Source organism: Hippopotamus amphibius, chromosome 14, assembly GCF_030028045.1.
Source record: "Hippopotamus amphibius kiboko isolate mHipAmp2 chromosome 14, mHipAmp2.hap2, whole genome shotgun sequence".
In the NCBI taxonomy this organism is placed as follows: domain Eukaryota; kingdom Metazoa; phylum Chordata; class Mammalia; order Artiodactyla; family Hippopotamidae; genus Hippopotamus; species Hippopotamus amphibius.
This window is the reverse complement of record NC_080199.1, coordinates 61,798,461-61,823,290: the sequence shown is the minus strand read 5'-3', so window position 1 is coordinate 61,823,290 and position 24,830 is coordinate 61,798,461. Positions and strand designations below refer to the sequence as shown.

The window sequence follows — 24,830 nt, the reverse complement described above, 5'->3', positions numbered from 1 at the left end:
GAGTTCAGATGCAGGTCTCCCAGCTGTGAGTCCATGACCTCCCCACTGCACTAAATAGCTTTCTAGAAACTTAGCCTTGAGTCTTATATGTGACCCATAGCATAGTCCTTACTATTCTGTGGCTTTCTCTTTCTTGCAGCCTTGTGGCAAAATGGAAACAAGCCAACCCAAAATAAACCCCATAACCTCTGGTTTAAGGTTATGCATTTCAAGCTTCCCTAAAGAACAGATGGTCAGCACAGAATTCAACCAGATTTGGACTACTCTCGATTTCTAGCACACAGCTTTGAGGGTCTAACCTTTCTCCTTTGAGATGATGGCTTTCTTCCCATTGTTCTTGAAGTCACTGACTTTATTTATGGAAGAAGCTGTTTATAGATGTCTGCGTGTGAGAGGAGGTTAAGGAGATCCAAAGGGGCTTTGAGTTATAATAAATTAGGCTTCTGTGATGTCACTTCTTATGTAAAGAAGACTGAAGTCATTTGTTCCAGGAGCCCTCGGGGGGCATGTGGAGGCATTCCAGGAGACTTGTTTCTCCCTCATCACATGAGTGAATGCCAGCATCTGAGCTCCCTCTGTCCAGTGCTGCATTATGCTCAGTATAATCATTGCAATCTTTTAAGCAGGAACACGATTGCGCCGTATTTTCAGAACACTCAAAATAGCAAAATTCAAAGAACAGACAAATCAGGGACTAACTTATCACAAAATAATTATTTGCTTTAAGTAAAGATTCACTGTGTGATCTCATTTTAGGGGCAGACTCTCCAAAGGCATTTAACTTGTAAGTTGATTAATATGAACTCTATTTATGCAAAATTTCTAGTAGCGTAGAATAGCTGGCATTTCTGTGGGGCTTTAGAGATTTCAAAAGGATTTGACACGTGTCTCCATATTTTATTTTGTCCTCAGGACCACTCTGAAAGATGGCGTGAGTATTGTCATTCCCATGTTACAGATGAGAAAACTAAGGCAAAGAGACTAAGTCCTTGGCCTGAGGTCACATAGCTGGAAAGTGTCTGAGCTAAGGCTAGATCCCAGCTCTTGTGACTCTTTGTTAAAACACTCTTTCCTTTATAAGCATACTTCTTTTTTAGGTTTATTTTTTCTTTGAAGTGGAACTCAGATACTTAGGAGCTATTTTGGAGTACATTCAAATTTGAAATGGAGAACTGTTTGTAAAAAATGACTTGTCTTCTTTCAAAGAGGGTAGCTGGAGATCTATATGGGTCTGAAAAGAGGATCTAAAACTATACTTCATCAGGATCACCAGTGAAGCTTTAAAACAAACCACACAGATGATCATGCCAGGCTACAAATATACTCAACAAGATTTTCCAGGTGTGGGTTTGTTTGTTTTTCTTTTAAGGCTAAAGAGTCAAGTTAGCCCAAACTAAAAAGCACAAGCTCAAATGTGGCCAGAGGGAGGCAATCTGAGGACCGCTGATGAGGGTCATAGGTTTTCAAGGTGAATGGCTCCTATGCTCAAAGATTTATGCCATTTCCTTGCAGGCAAACCTAATAAAATTGATTTGTACTTAACTCCTCTAGCAGAGAAGAGATAATGAATCACTTGTAATTGAAGATAATCAAGAGAAAATTCTGTTTAGCTTTAGAACATGGTTCTAAATTTATGTTGAAGATCTAGCCTATAAGCTCTTTCTAGAATAATGTTCCTCATACTTGGACGGTTCTAGTCATTACACTGTTCCGCTCAAAAGTCTTCCATGGTCTCCCAACCACCCCCCCACCCCCTGCCCCGCGGAACACCTACAAGTCCACCAAGTCCACATCAGAGGGCTTGCAATTTTCTAAAAGCACTAGGTTTTGTTGGGGTCTTTACCCATGTCCCTCAACTGAAATTCTCTTTAATTTTCTCTTCTTCAATGTCTGCCTGCTAAATTCTGCCCATGAGTTGACTGGGCTCAGCTGGGAAGTTCTCACTTGGGGAGTTTCCAGGGGTGGAGGCAGAGGGAAGCAGGGGCTGGAGTCATCTTGGGTGAAGGAGAAAAGAATAGCTTTATTGCTTTGCCAGGCAAAGGGGGGCACAGCTAATGCCCTCAGAACTGTGTGTCCCAACCTGGGGGATTTGGCAAGGAGTTTCATAACAATGGTTCAAGGGCAGGGTTGCTGTTAACCATCAGGGTGTGTGCAGGGCCTACAGTCCTTTCATCTGGCTTCAGGTAGTCTCCTGATGAGCTTCTGTGGTTCTCGAGGTTATCAAACTGTGACCTTCTCTCTGGAATGAAGAATGCTTCCTCAAGTGGTTAACATCTTCTATCTGTTGGGGGCTTTAGTTCTGCAGAAGAGCTCCAAGATATTGTTGTGTAGCTCTTGAGACAGAACCAGGGTCCTGTCCCAAGCCTGCACTATTGTTTCGTGACGGCTCCTCCCTTGTCTCTGCTTCCCCTTCCTTCCCTGATTGGCAACTGTTTGAACCTGCCCTTTGGAACTCAGGGAAGGTCATGGAAGCCAAAGCCAATTCCCGAAAATAAGAAACGGGGAACACAGCAAGGCTTTCATGCCCAGGGGCCCAATAGGGTCCTGCCAGGTTTCATAAGCTCCATCCTCAGTGTAAGAGCAAATGAGAAACAAACATCAGACAGAAGGAAAGAGAAATGGACTTTGCCTGTCTGGACCCCTTCCTCAGGGGCAGGTGGAAAATTTGAATCAGGAGCTGATTCCTGGAGAATTACGGACAGAATTTTCACTTACCTGTGTGGTATAAAAAAGAAAAAAAAGAAAAGAAGTCAAGTAATGAATTTAATCTAATATGGTCACAGGATTGTAATGCATCCAAGAACCTGGCATAAAAGAAGGGCAAAACCTCTCCGGAGGAAAGCCAACATGAGCCTCAAAATTTTTTCACTGATGAAAGTCCAAAGAATAGGGGTCCACGGTCGCCATATCCCCCAATTACCCCCTTCCCACTCCCATTCTCTGCCAACAGGGTCTCTATTTTCAACCTCTTTTCCAAGAAGAAAAATGAGTTATTTCTAGAAAGCCATCTCCCCTACTGATCTCCCTCCTAACCCATTTTTGGCCAGTTTGATATCATCATCTCTACTCCAGAATAAATTACAAATCAGCTTAATCGAATCCAAAACAGAGAACTGGTCATTTAAAATAGTTACAAAATAGAATGGCATTTGCCTCTTAGGTCTCACTGAAAAAGCACAGTTCTAGTATCATAATTCTACTAAAGTTTGGAAGACAAAAATCCTTTCTCACAGCTGAACAATGTATGTAAATACTTTCTTGAGGGGATACTTAATCTCTCAAACAAAAAGGACTATATTTAAAACTCCAGATACTCTTGGCTTTCACTTTGGTAAATAAAGAGTTCCTTTTTATTTTACTCCTCAAGGACAATATTCTTCACTCAGCTGGGAAAAGGAAGTCTTGGGAAAAGGAAAAGGAACTCATGAAGTTCCTCTCTCTCATAGACACACACACACACCCCATAGACTTCCAGACACTGATACCTCACAACCCCTTCACGGCTGCTCACCCCAAGGACCTTGCTTACTCTCGGGTATTCCCAGCTGTATCTGGGTTGTCTGACCCTTGGAAAGTTATTGAGATTTCCAATTGCCATTTGCAAATCTCTAGGACTCTATGATACAGACACATATTTTAGCTTTCACCCTTCTTTGAGTGCATCATTCCTCCCACCCTCCTCAGTTGCTGCACCTGTTGAATGGGTCCAGGCCATGCCCATTATAGATGCCCAGCGGGCTGGTGGTTCTCTTTCCATCTCACTTGCAATGCAGAGTATGTGGTCTCTGCAAGCCTCATTTCACACCGCCCCCCCAGCTGCGATTTCAGTAGGTTTAACCCCAACACCCACTTTTTATTTATTTATCCATCCATCCATTAATTTTTATTGAAGTATCGTTGATTTACAATATTATATTAGTTTCAGTTGTTTACAATATAGTCGTTCAATATTTTTATCGACTGTGTGATTATACAGCTATCATCTTGGTAAGAGGTGGGGCTGGAGATGGAGCGGGGAGGGTCGGAGCCAGGTGTGAGCAGGGGCTGCTTCTCTGCTTGGAGGCTGTCACTGCTCTGTTGGGGGTGGGGGTGGGTCCCAAGTTGCTGGAGCGGTGACCTGAGGGTCATACCCAAGCTGGCTCTATTCCCTGTAAGCGTGTGCTCTCCGCGCTCCCAGAACCGGCACCCCGCCCTGGCGGGGAGCAGCACTGGAGCAGGAGGGGCTGGTGTGAGCACTCAGCATGGCTTGTGATGTGGGCTGTGGCATCTGGCTGGGGTCAGAGACCCAGACTGCTTCTGACGTGCTGCCTGTGGAAGCCCCAGGAACGGCTGCCCCCCACCCTGCTCGACACCACTCAGCTTCCTTTGTCCCTGAGAGCTGAGCTCTCCCTTGGCCTTTGCCACCCTTACCCTGGTGTGGAGCTGCATGGCAGGGCCGGTGGGATCGGTGCGGGCACTCTGCGTAGGTCAGGGCGTTGGTTGTGGCAGTCTGGGCGCAGAGATGGGGACTTCTGATATGCTGCCTGTGTGTGGACCAGCGATGGTTGCCCCAGCCTTGCTCAGACGCCGCTTTGGGTCGGAGCTGCTTTTGTGTCTCATACCCAGGAGCTTTCTCCTTGGCTGTAGCAGCCTTTGCCCCAGTGTGGAGCTGCCTCGTGAAGCAAGCGGGGCTTGAGCCGTTGCTTTGGTTCAGGCTGGGACACGTGCTGGAGCGATCTCGGAAACCAGCCAGTCACCTGCGCAGTTTCAACCGGCCCTCTCCACCTCTGGAAGTAAGTGATTGTGTACCTGCCCCTCACGAGTGGAGTCCAGGCTTCCCACAGCCCTCCTCTTAGTCCCACTGGCCCTCCTACCGGCCAAGGGGACTTCCTGGCGTCAGACCCCAGGCAGGGGTGCCCAATGCGTAGCGCTAACTGCTCCCTCCCCAGGGAGGGTCTCCACCCGTGAAATCTCCACCCCTTCTCTGCTGAGTCCCTTCCCAGGAGCACAGGTCCTGACCCCATGGTTCCTCTTCCCTTCCTACCTGATTCCATGTGGATCTTTCTCACAACCTTGGTTGTGCAGGAGTCTTCCTGCCCGTCTCCACGCAGTTTTCAACGAGAATTGTTCCACGTGTAGATGTATTTTTTGGTGCGTTTTGGGGGGACGTGTGTTCTGCCTCCTCTACTCGGCCATGTGATCTCCTCCCCCCAGCTCCCGCTTCAGGTGTAGGCTCTGATCACCCTCACTCAGTCAGAGGAATCCCTTCTTGGCTGGTTTATTAGGAGCTGGTGTGTAATCTGAGTCGATCGGATCAAAAGGAAACCTGGGACTTTTGTTAGATGACTTGGGCGGGAGATACACTGTTTCTTCTCCTGGATACAGGTGAGGAAATATGTAGCCTTCAGCTTCTTGCAATCAGCTGGTCTCCATGAGGAGACGTGTCCATGGGACCAAGCTGATGCAGGGAGAGAAAGGCTCACAGGAATCCTGGTTGAATAGTGCCTGAAGCCCAGCTTCCCTGTGCATGGTTGGGTTATGTGGTACAGTGATTGTTTAAGCCCCTTGGAGTTGGATTTTTCTGTTACTTACAACTAAAAAATGCTGACATACCAAATCACCCCTGACCCCAGAAAGTGACTCCCCTCACCCCAAAAGGGAGCTCCCTTTCCATGGCAGGGCCAGGTGGGCTTTCCTTAGGGGCCCAGATCCAAATGTAGTCCTTTTCTGCTTTCCTTTCTTCTCTCAGTGTACAACTTCCTCTTCTGGTCACCTTTCTTTTCTTCCTCATCTTTTTTTTTTTTAAGGCAGAATGAATATGAATTTTAAAATTAATTTTCAACTTAATTTTTACTTTGTTTTAGTAATACATATTCACAAATTAGACAGTTAAATAGTTATTAAAAGGAAAAGAGACATCCCCACCTTATCCTCCCAGACCCAACTTTTCGCCAAAGGCAATTCCTGTCAATCTTTTTCACTGTTTCTTCTGGGCTTTAGCCTCTAATGCTAAATAACATTTTTATACAGATATTTATCATTCTTTAGCTTTAGTTATTATGCATTTTCTGTGATAAAATATAGGAACATAGATTTCTTATACCCCTCCCCCCCACATACACATCTTCTCCCTTCATTTCCTAAAAAAAGTTATATCATAGTATTTTGCTATTTACATTCTCTGTGTAAATATTGTTCACAGCTGAGCCATGTAGTGCCTACTATGGTACTATGTCCTTTTTAAACAATGGTTTCTTTTTCCCTAGCATGTAATAATTGCATTGTCTTTTCACTTGTTTATTTTCCTATGTATTTTTACTAGTTTGTCCCATGCTACCCAAGAAAAATATAAATCCCTCCAACATGTGCAGATCAATTAGTTTCTTGTTTTTCTGCTACACACCAACGTCCTGGGAATTTTCTTCATCTTTCTTCTGTGTTGGATTCCTTGTTTGCTAGATGTCATGCTTTCCTTTATCCTGGTTTAATCTCTTACTTTGGAGAAGCAAATTCTCCAGTAGGTTTCTGATGAAAGGGTGAGGGTAATAAAAAGGTTGAGAGCTTTCATACTGAAAATGTCTCTATCTACCCTCTCATTTGTTGTTGGTTTTTCATGTTTGGGCCCTTTCCTCCGATGTATAGTAGTCACTGACTGCTCATAATAAGTGTGAGGCTCTAATAGGTTGATTAGAGGCTCTCTATGAGTAGAAGGGATGAATTGCCATGTGGGCTTCCCTGTCAAGTACGTAATAGGGCCAGCCCTGGCTTTTGTGTTGGGGAATCCTCAACAGTCTGTGTCTGTTGGTCTTTTTCCTGGAGTTGGGCAGTTTCCCCATAGGAGGACCCTCCAGACTCCTGTCTTGACAGGATATGTATCTGTCAACATTCTGGCAGCTGAGTGAAGCAAGGGCTCTGGGGCTCTTGTTCACTATGAAGACTTTCCCTCAGTCCCTTCCTAGCTTCAGAACACCACCCTCCCACCCACCACTCTATCTTGGGGTCAACCACTCCAAAGAGAAAACCTCAGCCTTCAGTCTTCTCATGGGAGTGTGGAGGGGTAGGTAGATGATGGGGGAAGAAAACTCTTACTTGGGCTTGCAACTAATCTTCCTGGAGGTTTGCAAGGGGAACGGTGGGGGAAGCACCCAGCCAATCCCTCTGCACAGAGGTTTTTAAAACTCTTACAGAGCTGGGTGAACGTGAACAGATTTCTTAATTTCTCCAGGCTTCGGTTTCCTCATCTGTAAAATGAAAATGTAGAGCTTTGGTGTGAGGGTTAAATGGGATAATGGATGGGAAGTGCCTTGCACAGCCTGCCCAGCACAGAGAGGGCACTCAATGGTTAGAAGTACAGTGGTCATGGTGGTAGCAGTAGGTGGTCTCCTTAGCCTTGTTTCGCTGGACAGAAAGGAACCCCTTCCCATAATCCAGGACTTTCCTACACTCTCTCAAAGGAAAGCCACCCTACCCGTGTTCTGCCAAAATGTTAAGAGAATTTCAGGGGTACCAAAATCTTTGCAACTTGCCTTCCACCCCATTGTCTCTCCAAGCACCCAACCAAACCCTTAGCACCACCTCCTCTATTCTGGCTCCCATCCAAATGGATTAACCTGCAGGATGGGAACTGCAGTCAACAGCCCAAACCCAAATCTCAGGAGTAAAATGGACCCCCTTCTTTCCTGTTCCACACATAATCCCTCCACCCCTAGAGCAATGCCCCAGGTCCTCCTCCTACTCTTCCTGCCTTTCCTAACCCCCGACAAGAGAGAGGCATGCCTTTTGCCTTCAGTGTGTTAGAGCCCTCGCCTAGTGCAAAATGAAATTCTTTTTTCCCCTTTCTCTCTTGCCCCAGTCCTTCTCCCCGTTTTTCTCCAACTGTTCTCACTGGGGACCTTGACTCTGTTTTGTTAGAGGGCAGCCTTCCTCTTCACAGTCTAAGTCTTTCCCGAGTTCTAAGGATGCTTTTCTTACCTGCTCTGGGGCCTCTGGTAGCTTTGTTAATTGGTTATATCTCAGGGGACTGAAGAGGAAAGAGGAGCTAGAGGAGCTGGAAACATTGGGGTTGTCTGAGAACTAAGAATTTAGAATGCCCAGTGGGCCAGAGATCTGGAAGAGAACCTGAGGAGAAGCAGCATTCACTGCACTCAGCATTTTTTCCCAGCTTGACATTTCAGATTGCAAGACTCTCATAAGTTTTCCTGCCATACTCTTCATTTAGACGCAAACACTGAAGATACACCTAATGAAAAATTTGAAGCAGGTCTTATTAATAAAAGTCGTGGTCAGTTAAATCTTGGCAATCGACCTTTGTTGGGAATGGTGTAAATACACGGTCATTTGGAGACTGTGTGTGAATGAAGGTGGACACAAGGCCATAGCAACAGCCTCACCTAATAAGCCCCTACACTCTTCCTTCACTTTTCAACCTCACACAGACAGGAAAGTAGCACTTTGTTCCCTGTGGATGGTGTTTCCTGAGTGCAGACTTTAGTCTGTCCTTAAAATTCTCCCCAGCAAAGTAATAGAGCAAAGGGTTGAAGCAGCTGTTGGCTGCCGCTAAAGCCAGTGTGACGGCCACGGCTTTATGCAGATTGTCTTTGCATTTATCCGCTTCCCATTTGATGAGGTGGAGGGTTCTCAGTATATGATAGGGCAGGAAACACAGGAGGAAGATGATCAACGCGATGATGATGGTGGTCAGTGCCTTCCGGTGAGAAAGCCGCAGCCCTGATTCTGGGACCTCCACCTTCAACAAAGCTCGGATGATCAGCAGATAGCAGACGCTGAGCGTGCAGAAGGGCAGCAGGAAACCCACCACCAAGGCAAAGTAGTTCATGGTCTTCAGCTGATGAGCTTTATTGGTATTCAGCTCCAAGCACAATGTGATATTGCCCTTCGGCTCAGAGCCATTGTTCAGAAGCGTTATTGAGGAAACCATGATAAAAATCCATATGATCCCACACAGAACCCAGGCGTTCCTGATGCTGGTGGTGTGAAGGAGCCGGAAGGGGTGAACGGTTGCCAGGAAACGCACAACACTCAACACAGTCAGGAAATAGATGCTGCTGTACATGTTGACGTACATAGAATAAGACATAATCCTGCAGGTTAGGTCCCCAAATATCCAGTCGGCGCCTCTGAGGTAATAGTCAACCCGGAAGGGCAGTGTGGTTGTGAACAAGAGATCTGAAATGGCCAGATTTAGCATGAAAACATTCGCAGATCTGGGCTTCTTATAAGGTTGCAGGAAAACATATACGGAAAAGCCATTTCCCAAAGCTCCCCAGATAAATATTACCAGGTACACGACGGGGTAAAACTCTCTCTTGAAGTTTTCAGTTGTGCAGTTCCTACTGCTGTTGTGATTGCTGAAGCTGCCATTGGGTTCCATTTCTGATATGGAGATGGATGGAGGTAAGGACGCAAGTTTTCTCTCCTTGCTGAATTAAAAAGAAACAGATACAAAAATTGACTTCCTGCTCATTGCTTACATTGCTTCTATTTAATGCAATAGAGAGAAATAGTAGCTTTTCTTTGAAACTTAAGTCAACAAATACTGGCTCTATTTTACTATATGTTTTATACTTTTACTCCATGTCTTTTCTATACGCTTCATTACATTTCATGATAAATTTCTAGAATGCAGAATAAACATTAATTTATTTGGTTGAAGCTGAAGCCTCAAACTGGGGGAACTTTTGCCTGGTGCCCAAATGAGGATCATCCAAACCTTGTCTCTGACCCTGGAGAAAGTCATCAGTTACACAACTTTTGCCCTGGAAGTTGACAAAGATTCTCTTCCTGATCAAACTCTAGCCAGGCTCCTCTGAGTTCTCTTCTCAAGCAGGTGTCAACCTTGGCCTATACAGACTTGCATAACGACTAACATCATAAACACTGAAATAGTTTTTAACAGCTCAAGCCTGCATCTCTAGGATGACTATAACCTCTCCTTCTTACATAGCCTGAGAAAATGAAAGACTGCCACAAGAAATTACTGTTTGTTCCAGCCAGTACCTGGACACAGGGCATCTGCCTTTCAGCCTCTGTGGGAGGGTAGGAGCTTATCCTCTATAAGCACCGTTAGCACACCCAGATGCTTTCCACTTGGACCAACCCTCCCTTTCTTTTTTTTGTAATTTTTTAATTCCCTGCTCACTCCTATCTCCTTTCTCTCATTCTCTCTTTAAAACATCCAGTTAACTCTGAGTTCAGTTCATGTTGGATTCTTTTCCCTATTGCAATAGTATATGACTGAATAAAATCTGTCTTACTGCTCTAAGCAGTGTGCAGCTTTGTTTATCTTTGACCAAGCCCTGGTGTACATGTAAATTCATTAGGCAGAGTTGTCATGGCTAATCACATGGCTCTTTTTTTTAAGAACTTTTATTGAGATATAATTATCATACAATAAACTGCATATATTTAAAGTGTACAATTTGATATTTTTTCACTTGGTGTCTATATGTTCATTCTCTACATCTGTGTCTCTATTTCTGCCTTGCAAACCGGTTGACCTGTGCCATTTTTCTAGATTCCGCATGTATGCATTAATATATGACATTTGTTTTTCTCTTTCTGACTTACTTCACTCTGTATGACAGTCTCTAGATCCATCCCACATGGCTCTTAATTTCTTCTTTGCTAGGCAAAGAGAAATTTTTACTAAACATGTCTTGTCTCACCTAGATAAATACTACAGAACAACCCATGAGTGCAGAGGTAGGGGGAGCCTTCTGGATGTCTAGGAGAAAACAGGTGCCTTGGGGGTGGGGGCACATATTTTCATTGTCTAGGTATGATAGTCTGGGTCCCTGTTTTTCGGAGTCTGTTATAAGAGCTAATAACCATTTTTCTTCCTGCAAAGTCCTGCTTTTTAAAATCTTACCCCAAAATTACCTAACACAAGCCCAACTCCTATAACAATTCCTCCCTTACACCCTCTTTCTGAGATGTCCTAGTTTCCCATGGTGTGCATTCCCCCTTGATACAACGAATCCGTAAACCCAACTCTGTGTTCCACTACCAGTGTGTTCCTAAAGGCCTTTGACAAGAAGACACTGATTCTGAGAATTCACATAATGATCTAAACACTAAAAGAAATACAGTAAAATATTAGTTAAATTAACTTACCCAAGTAGATGGTTTGTAAATATATTTCTGAAACAGCAAATGTTTTTCAATTCTCCTTCAGAGACCTATGTGGAGATGTAACTCAGAAAACATGGTTGGCATAAAAATAGTGTCAAAAAAAGTTTTTTCTTTAACTCAGCACTTCCCAAAGTATCATCTGCAAACTATGAATTCCCCAAGATGCTTTGTGTAGGAAAAGGCTTCAGTGTTCAAATCAGCCTGAGAAACACAGCAAGTTTTAGTATCCCTCTCTTGGAGATTCATGACACATGTTAAAGGCTCTATGAGGTCCTTGAAGAAGAAAAAAAAAAAAAAAAGTCTGATAAATACAGAGTATCCCTCCTTTTTTTTTGCATATCAACACATTCTAGTATCCCACAGAACTAATGTTCTACAAAATCTTCCCTGTGAAATGCTGATGTTACTATATAATTTATCTGGAACATGGTTTTGTAGGAAAGGAAGAGGATTCCTACTTAATGGGCCAGATCAACCAGCAAGCATTCAAGCATCTGAAGCCAAGGTGTTCTAAGCGTTTACTATTGGGGAAATGAGTGTTTCTGAACATCCATTACCTTGTTTGTAAAAATAGAGATTGTATTAGCTTCCTGGGGCTGCCTTAAAAAGTACCACAAACTGGGTGGCATAAAACAACATAAATGTATTTTCTTAAGTTCTGGAGGCCATAAGTCTGAAATCAGGGTGTCAGCAGGGCCATGCTTCCTTTGAGGGCTCTAGGAAGAACTCTTCTTCGCCTCTTCCAGCCTCTGGTGGGTACCCAGTCCTTGGTGTTCCTTGGCATGTAGATGCATACTCCATGTGACTCTGTCACATGATGTTTTCCTTCTGTATCCTGCTACTGTGTGTCTGTGTCTGTATCTCCTCTTCTTATAAGAACACTAGTCCTATTGGGCCTAGGCCCACCTTAATCCAATAGGACTTCATCTTAGCTACCTACATCTGCAAAGATCCTATTTCCAAATAAGGCCACATTCATAGGAAACTGGGGTTAGAACTTGGATATATCTTTCAGGGGACATAATTCAACCCAGAATAGGGGTATGTAACATCCATTTCATAGAGTTGTAATGAGGATCACATGAGAGACAGAGTCTTACAGCGTACTTGGCACTAAGTAAGTGCTCCCTAGCTGCTCCACTCTCGTGACTGAATGTAGGAACGATCTAGCTTCAACATTTGTCATCCCACTGACCACAGGGAGGAATTAATGACCTCAATTCTCACACTCACGTGAAGGGCAAAAAGTGCACTCCTCTTGGTGTTTGCTAGAAAGGCACACAGAAGCACTGATTACTCTCAGATTATTCTGACATTTTTATTATGAAAATATCTCAAGCCTTCTCCACTCCTTTGCTCTGAGTCTGTTCCTACCAGAGAAACTTCTGATGACCCATCAGCTCAGTCAGGCCTCTCTGAAAGAGTGGACTGCGGTTCATGAAAGGAAGAGTCCAATAAAGTGAAAGTAGAATTCCCCATTGTAAATATACAAATCAGAATTCTGGGTAAAAAATTAGACCTCTGTGAGTCTGGTTTGTGTAAACTGACTTTTTGAGGCCAGATGACATTTCTCCTATGCAAAGCTGATATAAGTCACATCCTATTTCTGAGCTGACCCCAGGGCCTTAGTTCTGATTACATGGATGGTAACTCTCCCCTTTTAATGTCCCACCAGCAAGTCTGAGGTTTCTAACTTGAGTTACAGGGAGAATGGTGAGGCCATTAGCTGAGCTTGGAGCTCAGGAGACAGGTCAAGGCTGCAGATAGTTCAGGGAAATAGTCACATGGAGGCTGGAAGTCTGTAGGCCTGACTTGGGAAAGGGAATACAGCAAAAAGAGAAGCTTGGAGATTTTTTCTTCACTCAGCTTTAGAGAGAATTAAAGATGTTATTGGTTGGCAGGGCCAAGACAGAGGATCAAACCCCAAATGCTAGAAATAGTACAGGCAGAATGCACAAACCAAGTACATGAAGCCAACGTGGAGCTGGATTAGGTGTCACAACTATGTGCCAGCTCTGGATGGGCAGAGCACTGGGACCAGGGTTAACACGCATAGCCCAGAGGACAAGGAGACAGAGACAAGGGAGCTAAGACTGATATGTGACCAGCCGGAGGAATTCTCATGATGTGTTCCATTACAAATGGCCTTTTTTGAAAAGGGGCGAGGCTGATGTGGGATGGGAGTGGGAGTGGTCCAAGGCTGTCAAACAGCCCCAATTGTAGGAAGAGGATAACTACAAGTAGTTAGGGCTTTGATTCCCAGAGCATCTTAATCCTTGGAAAGCTAGAGAACGAAAATACACAAATGTCCTTCCTAGAAGCTTCATTTAGCTAACAGCCACAGGCTAAAGGCAGGGCCAGCTCAGATCCAAAACTCCATTTAGTGTATCACGTTCTCTTGAGAAACCTTTAAAACACTTTGATTGTTCTTTTCTGCCCATAAGAAATACACTTGACTACACAACACTGCAACATTTCACTAGGCTGTAAAAAAGAAAAAAAAAGAAAAAAGAAAAAGAAAATCATCTGCTAGATGTGGCTGTAAAAATCAGCCAGACCAATGAAGTATGTGACAGGGAGCTAAGAAATATATGAAGAAGTAAATTCAAGGGAAATTAGGAAATGAATTGACAGCGTAACTTGCACTGCCTTAGAGGGAGAGGAGAGCTTGAGTACATACGTGCACAGCTTTCTGGACTGCAAAGGGCCTTGGAACAGAGAAAGAACTGAGGCTTTGTCTCCTGCAGCTTTACTGGTAATAAAACAACAAAGAAGAAACAGTGCAAAGCAGCAGCAGCAGCTGAGGATTCCATACTGCAGTTATGAAGAAAACTAAACGTGCTGCCTGACCAGTTAAAATCTGATGAGGATGAAGAGCTTACGTGGATGATTAGAATGTTTATTGCAAAGCCACAAGTGTTCCAAACCTCACAGAAGTTATTTTTATTGACACTTCGAAAAAATATCTTTTGATGCCTTGCCAGGAGGTCAATAGACCTTGTCAGAGATCCCACCTCCACTGTCAGCACTGACCAGCACGGAGAGCCCACAGGTGTGCTTACCTTCGGTTCTCAGGTACAAGCCTGTGACCTGGTGGCAGAGCCCAAAGGCTGAGGCCTCGAGATACAGTGGCACAAACAAGCTGCATGCAACTAGACCACTGGCTGCCAAAGTGACATCATGGTCAACTGCTAAAGAGCAGATAATCTGGAGAAAAACGTTGGTGCACTTTGCATTGTCTTTATAGGAACTCATGATGAGATTTTGTGCAGAACAGCCCTGAGGGGGTGGGCAGTGGCCTCTAACCCATCAGCAACTTGTCAGAAGGAGAACTTGTAGACCTGCAGAGGCCCCGCCTCTCTGAGCTGCTTGGTGATGTTCTGAGTCATGTTTGGCCACCATTTCTGGGAAGCTTAATTCCCACATGGAAAATCCTTCTGGTAAACTGACATCAGAGCCCTTGGCTATCTGATTTTATCAGCCACCCTCACCACCCTTCACTTCAAGCCACCCAGCCTTGGCCATACCTGCCAAAGTGCTCTGGAAAAGCACGTTTCTTCTACCAGCCTGCCTCCCCTTCAGGCCACAGATACTCACTCATTCAAGGAGGAAAGACATAGCCAATTCCTGGGTGTTTACTCTGTGGTCGGCACTCCGCAAAGCTCCTTATGGTTATTAATTCAATGAATCCTCAAACAGCTTTGCAGACTCTGAATTGGTCATTATATAGATGAGAAAATGCTTTGCATTTTGCATTTGTATTTTGCATGTGCAGAGACATGGAACAGTCTGTGAGCCTGAGTTCACTAGTCAGTTTAGTGCTGGGCTGGGACTTGAACCCTGTTGTCAGGTCTGTCCCAGTGCTACCCTGCTCTCTCTGAGCCACTTATACTAAGCCCTGTGTACATGACAAGGAAGAAAACACTATCTCTGACCGAGAGGAACTTCCAGGGTAGTGAATAAATCAGACGGGTTAATAAACAGAGCTCTATTAAAGATGAGAAAAGAGGCAAAGTGAGGTGAGAAAGGTCATCAGAATAAAATATAAAGAGTGCTGTAGAAACTTGTGGTAGTGACCCCAGACAGCCTTGGGGAGCAAGGGGGAATTTTTTAAAGGGCTGAGGGGAAAAGCTGGCTAAGGAGAGAGGGTCAGGATTCCAGACAGGGGAAGAGGATGTACTAAGTCATGTTGCTGAGAGCCCAGGGCAGGTTTGGGGAACTGCAAATAACATAGTCTAAGTTAAGCATGAAAGGGAGAATGAAGTGGGCAGAGGATAGCTTGAGAGTGACTGACATCCATTCTAAGGAGTTTAGGTTTTATCTTGAGGGTAAATGAAACAGGAGGGAAGGGGGCAGGGCACAACCTTTGAACAAATAACGTAGCCCGAGGACATGACATAAACTGATTTACAACTAAATGGGTCCAAGGTGGTGGACAACTCGACTTCCACTAGACCTTAAGCCACAGTATAGGCTCACTATAACACATTTGCAAGCTAAATGATATACCCACAGGCACCATGACAGTTCTCAGGCAGACCATAAGGATCCAAAAGTGGGCAGTGGCCCAATTCCTTGAAACCTCATACCCTAGTGCCTTTCTCCCTTTCTGAGATGACCCACACTCTGTCTGCAGAGTGTGTTTCTCTCTAAGTAAATCCAGTCCTTACCTATCACTTTGTCTCTCACTGAATTCTTTCTGCAATGAGACATCAAGAACATGAGCCTCAGTAAGTCCAGACACAAGGTGAATGATTCTGAATTAAAAGTCCGTGGAGACTTCCCTGGTGGCGCAGTGGTTAAGAATCTGCCTGCCAATGCAGGGGACACAGGTTCGATCCCTGCCCCAGGAAGCTCCCACATGCCATGGAGCAACTAAACCCATGCACCACAACTATTGAGCTTGTGCTCTAGAGCCCGTGAGCCACAACTATTGAGCCCATGTGCTGCAACTATGGAAACCCGTGCACCTAGAGCCCATGCTCCACAACAAGAGAGGCCACCACAATGAGGAGCCCACGCACCACAACAAAGAGTAGCCCTCGCTCACCGCGACTAGAGAAAGCCCACCTGCAGCAATGAAGACCCAACATAGACAATTAAATAAATAAATAAATAAATAAATAAATAAATAAATAAATTTATACCAAAAAAAAAAAAAAGTCCATGGGTTCAAGTCCCAATCAGGATTTAGGCTGGATTTGAGTCCTGACACGTGGGTTCAAGTCCCAATCTGAGGTGCACGGTTTCAGATTTGCATTTTAAAGGTGTGATTCTGGCAGCAGATGGAGGACAGTTTGGAAGGAGGCAAGCCTAGGTCCCAGGAGACTCGTGGAGATGCTCTTGTGATTGTCTAGGAAGAGGGGGTGAACATATCTGGGTGAGATTGAGAGTATAAAGAAATGAGAGTTGCAGCCATAAAAAAGAACAAAATAAGGCCATTTGCAGCAACATGGATGGACCTAGAGATTGTCATACTGAGTGAAGTAAGTCAGACAGAGAAAGACAAATATATGATAGCACCTTGTCAACTATAAATTGGAACTTGCCATCAGCCTGTACAAGAATTAAATCACTTTGTGCTGTTGTAGCTACTGACCTTCCACATCTCCTGAAGGGAATTCAAGGTGGAGACCAGGAATGAGGCACTCTGTGCTTTGAAGGATGGGTGGAAGAGGTCTTCAGATAGTTAGATGTTTTCAGGAGCTGATTTTATGAGTCCAACACTTGCATCTCCTCATATCTAGAAAAGCACTAAATCCCTACATGGTGATGTCTGCTCCTCCTGACTAGCAGAAACCCCCTACCAAAAAAATGTGTTTGATTGCATGTAATCCTCCTTTACCAACAATATTTATATACCCTAAGCTTCCCCCTGCCTTTTTGGAACAGTTTCTCAGAGCTATCTGGGATGCTGTCTCACAGCTTGCAGTCCTAGTTTTGCCCCAAATAAACTCAGCTCACAACTCTCATGTTGTGCAATTTTTTTTAAGTCAATCACCTATGTGTGGAATCTAAAAAAGAAATGGTACAAATGAACTTATTTACAGAACAGAAATAGAGTCATAAGTGTAGAAAACAAACTTATAGTTACCGGGGGGAAAAGGGGTGGTAGGAATAAATTGGGAGATTGGGACTGACATATACACACTACTATATATAAAATAGATAACTAATAAGGACCTACTGTATCGCACAAGGAACTTTACTCAATACTCTGTAACGACCTATATGGGAAAAGAATCTAAAAAAGAGTGGATATATGTATATGTATAACTGATTCACTTTGCTGTACAGCAGAAACTAACACAACACTGTAAATCAACTCTACTCCAATAAAAATTTTAAAAAATAAAAATAAAAAGAAAGGAATGAGGGGGGAATCAAGATGGTGGAGTAGGAGGACATGTACTCACTTCCTCTTGCAATGGCACAGGAAGTACAACTAACTGCTGAACAATCATCAACAGAAAGACACTGGAACTCACCAAAAAAAAATCCCCATCCCACATCCAGAGACAAAGGAGAAGCTGCAATGAGATGGTAGGAGGAGCGCAATTGCGTTAAAATCAAATCCCATAAATGCTGGGTGGGTGACTCACAAGCTGGAGAACAGTTATACTGCAGAAGTCCACCCACTAAAGTGAGGGTTCTGAGCCCCACATCAGGCTTCCTAACCTGGGGGTACAGCAAAGGGAGGAGGAATCCCCAGAGAATCAGACTTTGAAAGCCAGTGGGATTTGATTGCAGGACCTCCACAGGACTAGGGGAAATGGAAACTCCACTCTTGGAGGTCACACAAAAAAGTGTGCTCACCAGGACCCAGGGGGAAGGAGAAGTGACCCCATAGGAGACTGAACCAGACCTACCTGCTGATGTTGGAGGGTTGCTTGCAGAGGTGGGGGCAGCTGTGGCTCACCAAGGAGACAGGGACACTGGCAGCAGGGGTTCTGGGAAGTTCCCATTGGCATGAGCCCTCCCAGAGTCTGCCATTAGCCCCACCAAAGAGCCTGTAAGCTCCAGTGCTGGGTAGCCTCAGGCCAAACATCAAACAAGGTGGGAACAGAGCCTCACCCATTGGCAGACAAGCAGATTAAAGTGTCACTGAGCTCCAACCAACCAGCCCAACCCACCATCAGCCCCTCCCATCAGGAAGCACCCACGAGCCTCCTAGATAGCTTCCTTCACAAGAGGGCAGATAGCAGAATCAAGCAGCATCAGCAGTATTTCATCTTGTGGAACTGAAAACCACAGCCACAGAAAGACAGAGAAAATGAAAAGGCAAAAGGCTTTGTACCAGATGAAGGGACAAGATAAAACACCAGAAAAACAACTAAATGAAGAGGAGATAGGTACGCTCACAGAAAAAGAATTCAGAATAATGATGGTGAAGATGATCCAGGACTTTGAAAAGAGACTGGATGCAAAGATCGAAAAGTTGCAAGAAAAGTTTACCAAAGACCTAGAAGAATTAAAGAACAAACAGAGATATGCAACACAATAACTGAAATGAAAAATACACTAGAAGGAACCAATAGCAGATTAACGGAGGCAGAAGGGCGAATAAGTGACCTGGAAGACAGAATGGTGACAATCATTGATGTGGAAAAGAATAAAGAAAAAAGAATGAAAAGAACTGAAGACAGCCTAAGAGACCTCTGGAACAACGTTAAATGCACCAACATTCGCATTATAGGGGCCCCAGAAGGAGAAGAGAGAGAAAAAGGACCTGAGAAAATATTGGAAGAGATTATAGTTGAAAACTTCCCTAACATGGGAAAGGAAATAGCTACCCAAGTCCAGGAAGCACAGAGAGTCCCAGGCAGGATAAACCCAAGGAGAAGTCATATAGTAGTCAAATTGACAAACATGAAAGACAGAGAAAAGTTACTAAAAGCAACAAGGGAAAAATGACTAATAACATACAAGGGAACTCCCATAGGTTAACAGCTGATTTCTCAGCAGAAACTCTGCAAGCCAGAAGGGAGTGGCACGATATATTTAAAGTGATGAAAGGGAAGAACCTACAACCAAGAATACTCTACCCAGCAAGGATCTCATTCAGATTCAGTGGAGAAATCAAAAGCTTTCCAGACAAGCAACAGCTAAGAGAATTCAGCACCACCAAACCAGCCCTACAACAAATGCTAAAGGAACTTCTCTAAGTGGGAAACATAAGAGAAGAAAAGGACCTACAAAAACATAAACAAAACAATTTAAAAAATGGTAATAGGAACATACATATCAATAATTACCTTGAGTGTAAATGGATTAAAGGCACCAAACAAAAGACACAGACTGGCTGAATGGGTACAAAAACAAGACCCATATATATACTGTCTATAAGAGACTCACTTCAGACCTAGGGACACATACAGACTGAAAGTGAGGGGATGGAAGAAGATATTCCATGCAAATGGAAGTCAAAAAAAAGCTGGAGTAGCGATACTCATATCAGATAAAATAGACTTTAAAATAAAACATGTTACAAGAGACAAGAAAGGACACTACATAAAGATCAAGGGATCAATCCAAGAAGAAGAGATAACAATTATAAATATATATGCACCCAATATAGGAGCACCTCAACACATAAGGCAAATGCTAACAACTATGAAAAAGGAAATCGACAATAACACAATCATAGTGGGGGACTTTCACACCCCACTTACACCAATGGACAGATCATCCACACAGAAAATTAATAAGGAAACACAAGCTTTAAATGACACAATAAATCAGCTTGATTTATTGGAAGGGTGTTCACTCTCGCCACTAGTATTCAACATAGTTTTGGAAGTCCTTGCCACAGCAATCAGAGAAGAAAAAGAAATAAAAGGAATCCAAATTGGAAAAGAAGTAAAACTGTCACTGTTTGCAGATGACATGGTGCTATACATAGAAAATCCTAAAGATGCCACCAGAAAACTACTTGAGCTAATCAATGAGTCGGGTAAAGTTGCAGGATACAAAATTAACACACAGAAATCTCTTGCATTTCTATACACTAACAATGAAAGATCAGAAAGAGAAATTAAGGAAATAATCCCATTCACCATTGCAACCAAAAGAATAAAATACCTAGGAATAAACCTAACCAAAGAGGTAAAAGACCTGTACTCAGAAAACTATAACACACTAATGAAAGAAATCAAAGACAACACAAACAGATGGAGGGACATACCATGTTCTTGGATTGGAAGAATCAACATTGTGAAAATTACTATACTACCCAAAGCAATTTACAGATTCAATGCCATCCCTATGAAATTACCAATGGCATTTTTCACAGAACTAGAACAAGAAATTTTATGATTTGTATGGAAACGCAAAAGACCCTGAATAGCCAAAGCAGTCTTGAGAAGGAAAGACGGAGTTAGTGGAATCGGGCTTTCTGACCTCAGGCTATACTACAAGGCTACAGTGATCAAGACAGTATGGTTCTGGCACAAAAACAGAAATATAGATCAATGGAACAGGATAGAAAGCCCAGAGATAAACTATGGTCACCTAATCTATGACAAAGGAGGCAAGGATATACAATGGAGAAAAGGCAGCCTCTTCAATAAGTAGTGCTGGGAAAATTGGTCAGCTACATGTAAAAGAATGAAATTAGAACACTTCCTAGCACCATACACAAAAATAAACTCAAAATGGATTAAAGACCTAAATGTAAGGCCAGACACTATAAAACTCCTAGAGGAAAACATAGGAAGAACACTCTTTGATGTAAATAACAGCAAGATCTTTTTTGATCCACTCCCTAGAGTAATGGAAATAAAAACAAAAATAAATAAGTGGGACCTAATGAAACTTCAAAGCTTCTGCACAGCAAAGGAAACTATGAGCAAGACAAAAAGACAACGCTCAGAATGGGAGAAAATATTTGTAAATGAATCAACAGACAAAGGATTAATCTCCAAAATATATAAACGGTTCATCCAGCTCGATATCAAAAAAACAAACAACCCAACCAAAAAATGGGCAGAAGACCTAAATAGACATTTCTCTAAAGAAGACATACAGATGGCCAAGAGGCACATGAAAAGCTGCTCAACATCACTAATTATTAGAGACATGCAAATCAAAACTACAATGAGGTATCACCTCACACCAGTTAGAATAGGCATCATCGGGAAATCTACAAACAGTAAAATCTGGAGCGGGTGTGGAGAAAAAGGAACGCTCTTGCACTGTTGATGGGAATGTAAACTGATGCAGCCACTATGGAGAACAGTATGGAGGTTCCTTGCAAAACTAAAAATAGAGTTACCATATGACCCAGCAATCCCACTGCTGTGCATATACCCAGAGAACACCATCATTCAAAAAGATACATGCACTCCAATGTTCATTGCAGCACTATTTACAATAGCCAGGACATGGAAGCAACCTAAATGTCCATCAACAGATGAATGAATAAAGAAGATGTGGTACATATATACAATGGAATATTACTCAGCTGTAAAAAGGAATGAAACCGGGACATTTGTAGAGACATGGATGGACCTAGACACTGTCATCCAGAGTGAAGTGAGTCAGAAAGAGAAAAACAAATATCGTATATTAACACATATATGTGGACTATAGAGAAATGGTACAAATCAACCGGTTTGCAAGACAGAAATAGAGTCACAAATGTAGAGAACAAACACATGGACACCAAGTGGGGAAAGCGGGGAGGGTTGGGGGGGAATGAATTGGGAGATTGGGATACCAAATAATACACTCTAAATATATGCAGTTTATTGTCTGTTAACTGTATCTCAATAAAAGTTCTGAAAAAAAAAAAAGAAAGAAAGGAATGAGAGTTGATTGGAGTTGAGGATGGAGTAATTATGGAAAGTCAGGGAAAGTTGGGGGAGGGATGGTCAAGGATCCTCTCATGTATTTGGCAGTGGGGGCGGGGGGAGGAGAATGGTGCCTTACATTAATAAAAGGAACATAAGAAGAATAAGAGGAAGTTGCTGTTTGGGGGTGGGGGTTAAAATTAGTTCAATTGGAGGCATTTGGAATTTGAAGCATTCATGAAACACACAAGAACTGTCCCATTGCAGTCTAGAGACGGATGAATCTAGGGGCCATCAGCATTTGGTAACTGAAGCCAGGAGAGTGAATGAGCTCCTGCAGGGGTATGAGAGCAGAGAAGGAAAGAGGATCAAGGACAGACCCTCGGGGAACATCAACAATTAAGGGACAGGCAGAGAGAATGGGAACCTAGAAAGATGATTTAGAGAGATTGGCCAAATGATAAAAGATGAATGAGGAATGCAACTTCCGGGAATTTTCTGGTGGTCCAGTGGTTAGGACTGCACGCTTTCACTGCTGAGGGCCCGGGTTCAAAAAAAAAAAAAAAAGAATGCAACTTCAAGGAGGCAGGAGATGTCAGTGGGGACAAAAAAGTGTCAGGAGATTTAGCAATAAGGTTATCAGTGTTCAGAGGGGTGGGGTGGGAGCCCAAGGTCAGGAAGCTGATAAAGGAGCAGGGGTTGAGAAAGTGACCCCCATGAGGGGAGAGAATATCTCAGCTCAGCTTCTGTGAAGGGTTTGTTGCTGGAGGAAGTCAGGGAGGAAAGATGCATTCTTTTCTCTAGAGACACTTTCTTGCTGTCAGCCCGTCTCCCACAAATGACTTCAAAGTCTTCTTCTGTTCATTTCTCGTCCTATCTCTTCAACATCATACACCTGAACTGGGCTAGAGTAGAATGTACACTGAAGTTGAAGTCCAGTAGACATGATTTGACTCCCAACCCTTTCACTTTCTAGCTGTAAGACTTTGCACCACTCGTCCCAGAAATACCTGTATTTTTATAAATGAGATGCAGCTAGTGGAACCATGCCATAAGGTGAGAGACGGTGGAAAAGCCGCAGAAGTCTGGGTCCTGGTCTGCCAGTTTCTAGATACACATGGCCTTGAATAACACATCATTTAGCTTCTTTGGGGAAGTGTGTCTGTCAAATGAGGGTAATGCTGCTCCCTGACTCTATATCTGAAAAGAGCCCTGAGAGGAGCAAATGCAATGACGGATTTAATGAAGAGGAAAATTAGAAGTTTGCACTCAGCTAGAAATAACTTTATGCTAGCTCTGTTTCTGTAAAATCTGCTTGTTGTGCCATGATAAGAACAAGATGACCTAGTAATCAACCTTAAGATGTTCTGATAAGTATGGAATGTCCTGCTTCTGCTCCTGCAAGTTTCTGTTTGGAAACCGCCCCCACCCCACCTTGTGTGTAACCCATAGCAACTCCCACGCTCTGTAACTGCCCCTAACCCATAGTAACTGTGTAACCAATCAGTTTGTGCCAAACTTAGCTAGAGCCTTGTTTAAACCAACCAATCAGTCTGCGCCAATTATAGCTATATGCCTTAACCTATATAAGGAAAAGATTCTCCTGAAATGGGACCCAGAATTTTGGAGCATTAGCTCGTCTGGGTCTGCTGGCTTAATAAACCTGAGTTCTCCAACCCTCTGAGTGTGGTGTTTGGTTTCTCAACAGACCTATTTGATTTTCTGCAACATTTCTGGAGGCCCCAGGGAGATTCCAACCTTGCCAGCCCCTTGAGCCGCCCGGCCGGTGGCTCCGCCAAGTTAGAGTGAAGGAGCCCTGAGACGAACGAGGGGGCGTCCCACCTGACGGTTTTCCGGGTTCTCTTTCAGACCAGTGCTCTGACTCTCTGGATGGCCGGGCCCCAAGTGGACTCATTGCGGGGACGGACCAACTCACCAGGAATGGCCACAGGATCAGGTGAGGCCCTGGAGCACTGAACCCAGTCAGGTCCCATCTCAGGATGGAAGAGGAGCTTGATCACCTCCTAAGGTCTTCAGTAAGAAGACCACCAGTTAGGGACCTTCCCAGAGTGGGGAGACACCCACCAGTTAGGGACCTTCCCAGAGAGGGGAGGCATTGTGACAAACTCTGGTCTGAATGTGTGTGTGAGTGAGCACCCTGGTTTGTCCTTGTTCCAGGGAGATTGTGTGGCTCCTTGTCCTTCATGGCTACAGAGTCCAAGTGGGCCCTAAGCTGTGGTTCCTTGGTGACTCATATGGCTCAGGGTGGTATTTGTCTCTGGGGGACCCAGTCCCTCTCTACGAGTTAGATTCAAGTGGGACTCTATACCACCCACCAAAGCTAAGAGGCACCTAAGCTCCCCACAGGGACATGGCCAGTGGGCACTTGAGTGGTCTCCTCTTCAGAGGGGACACCCATCCTTGTTTGTCTTTGCATCATCAACACAGGGGGGGAATTTGTTACTGATTTGACTTAGAAATTGTGTATGTCCAAAAGGCCTTTTTGCCCTAGGGCCCTCCGCCAAAATTTTCTTAAAAATTTTAAGGCTAACTCTCCCCTTCCGTCAGCTGACTCTTTGAGCTGACTTACTGAGAAATTAGGTTTTCCCTGAAAGACTTGCCCCTTTTGCCAGACAGATCTGCATCTCTCTCTCTCTAGGTCCCCTGGGCTGGTCCGTGTGGAGCAGCACACTCTGATATGTTCTTGTATACTTTTGGATTCTCATTACGAGGTTGCCTTGCTCTGTCACCTTTCCTTCAAAATCCCCTGATTCCCCAAGGATTCCAGGCTCTTCACTTAGGTGAGGAGTACGCATACTGCTCCTCTGCCTGCCCAGTGCCCTCGAGAGGGTCAATCACCCCAGACCCCCTCTGGAGCCCCACCTGAAGTTATTCCTCCACAAACCCCAT

General features: G+C 43.9%; 1 protein-coding gene across 1 annotated transcript in view; it reads right to left on the bottom strand.

The window, feature by feature from the left end:
* Window positions 1–5,258: 5,258 nt before the first annotated feature.
* Window positions 5,259–24,830, bottom strand: part of CYSLTR2 (cysteinyl leukotriene receptor 2) — a 44,999-nt gene continuing 25,427 nt past the window's right edge. The window contains exons 3-4 of the mRNA XM_057707206.1: window positions 8,385–9,419; window positions 5,259–6,504 (exon numbers count right to left, since the gene is read on the bottom strand). Of these exons, the coding sequence (XP_057563189.1) occupies window positions 6,435–6,504; window positions 8,385–9,419 (1,105 nt within the window). The 3' untranslated portion in view covers window positions 5,259–6,434. The remainder of the gene's footprint in view (window positions 6,505–8,384; window positions 9,420–24,830) is intronic.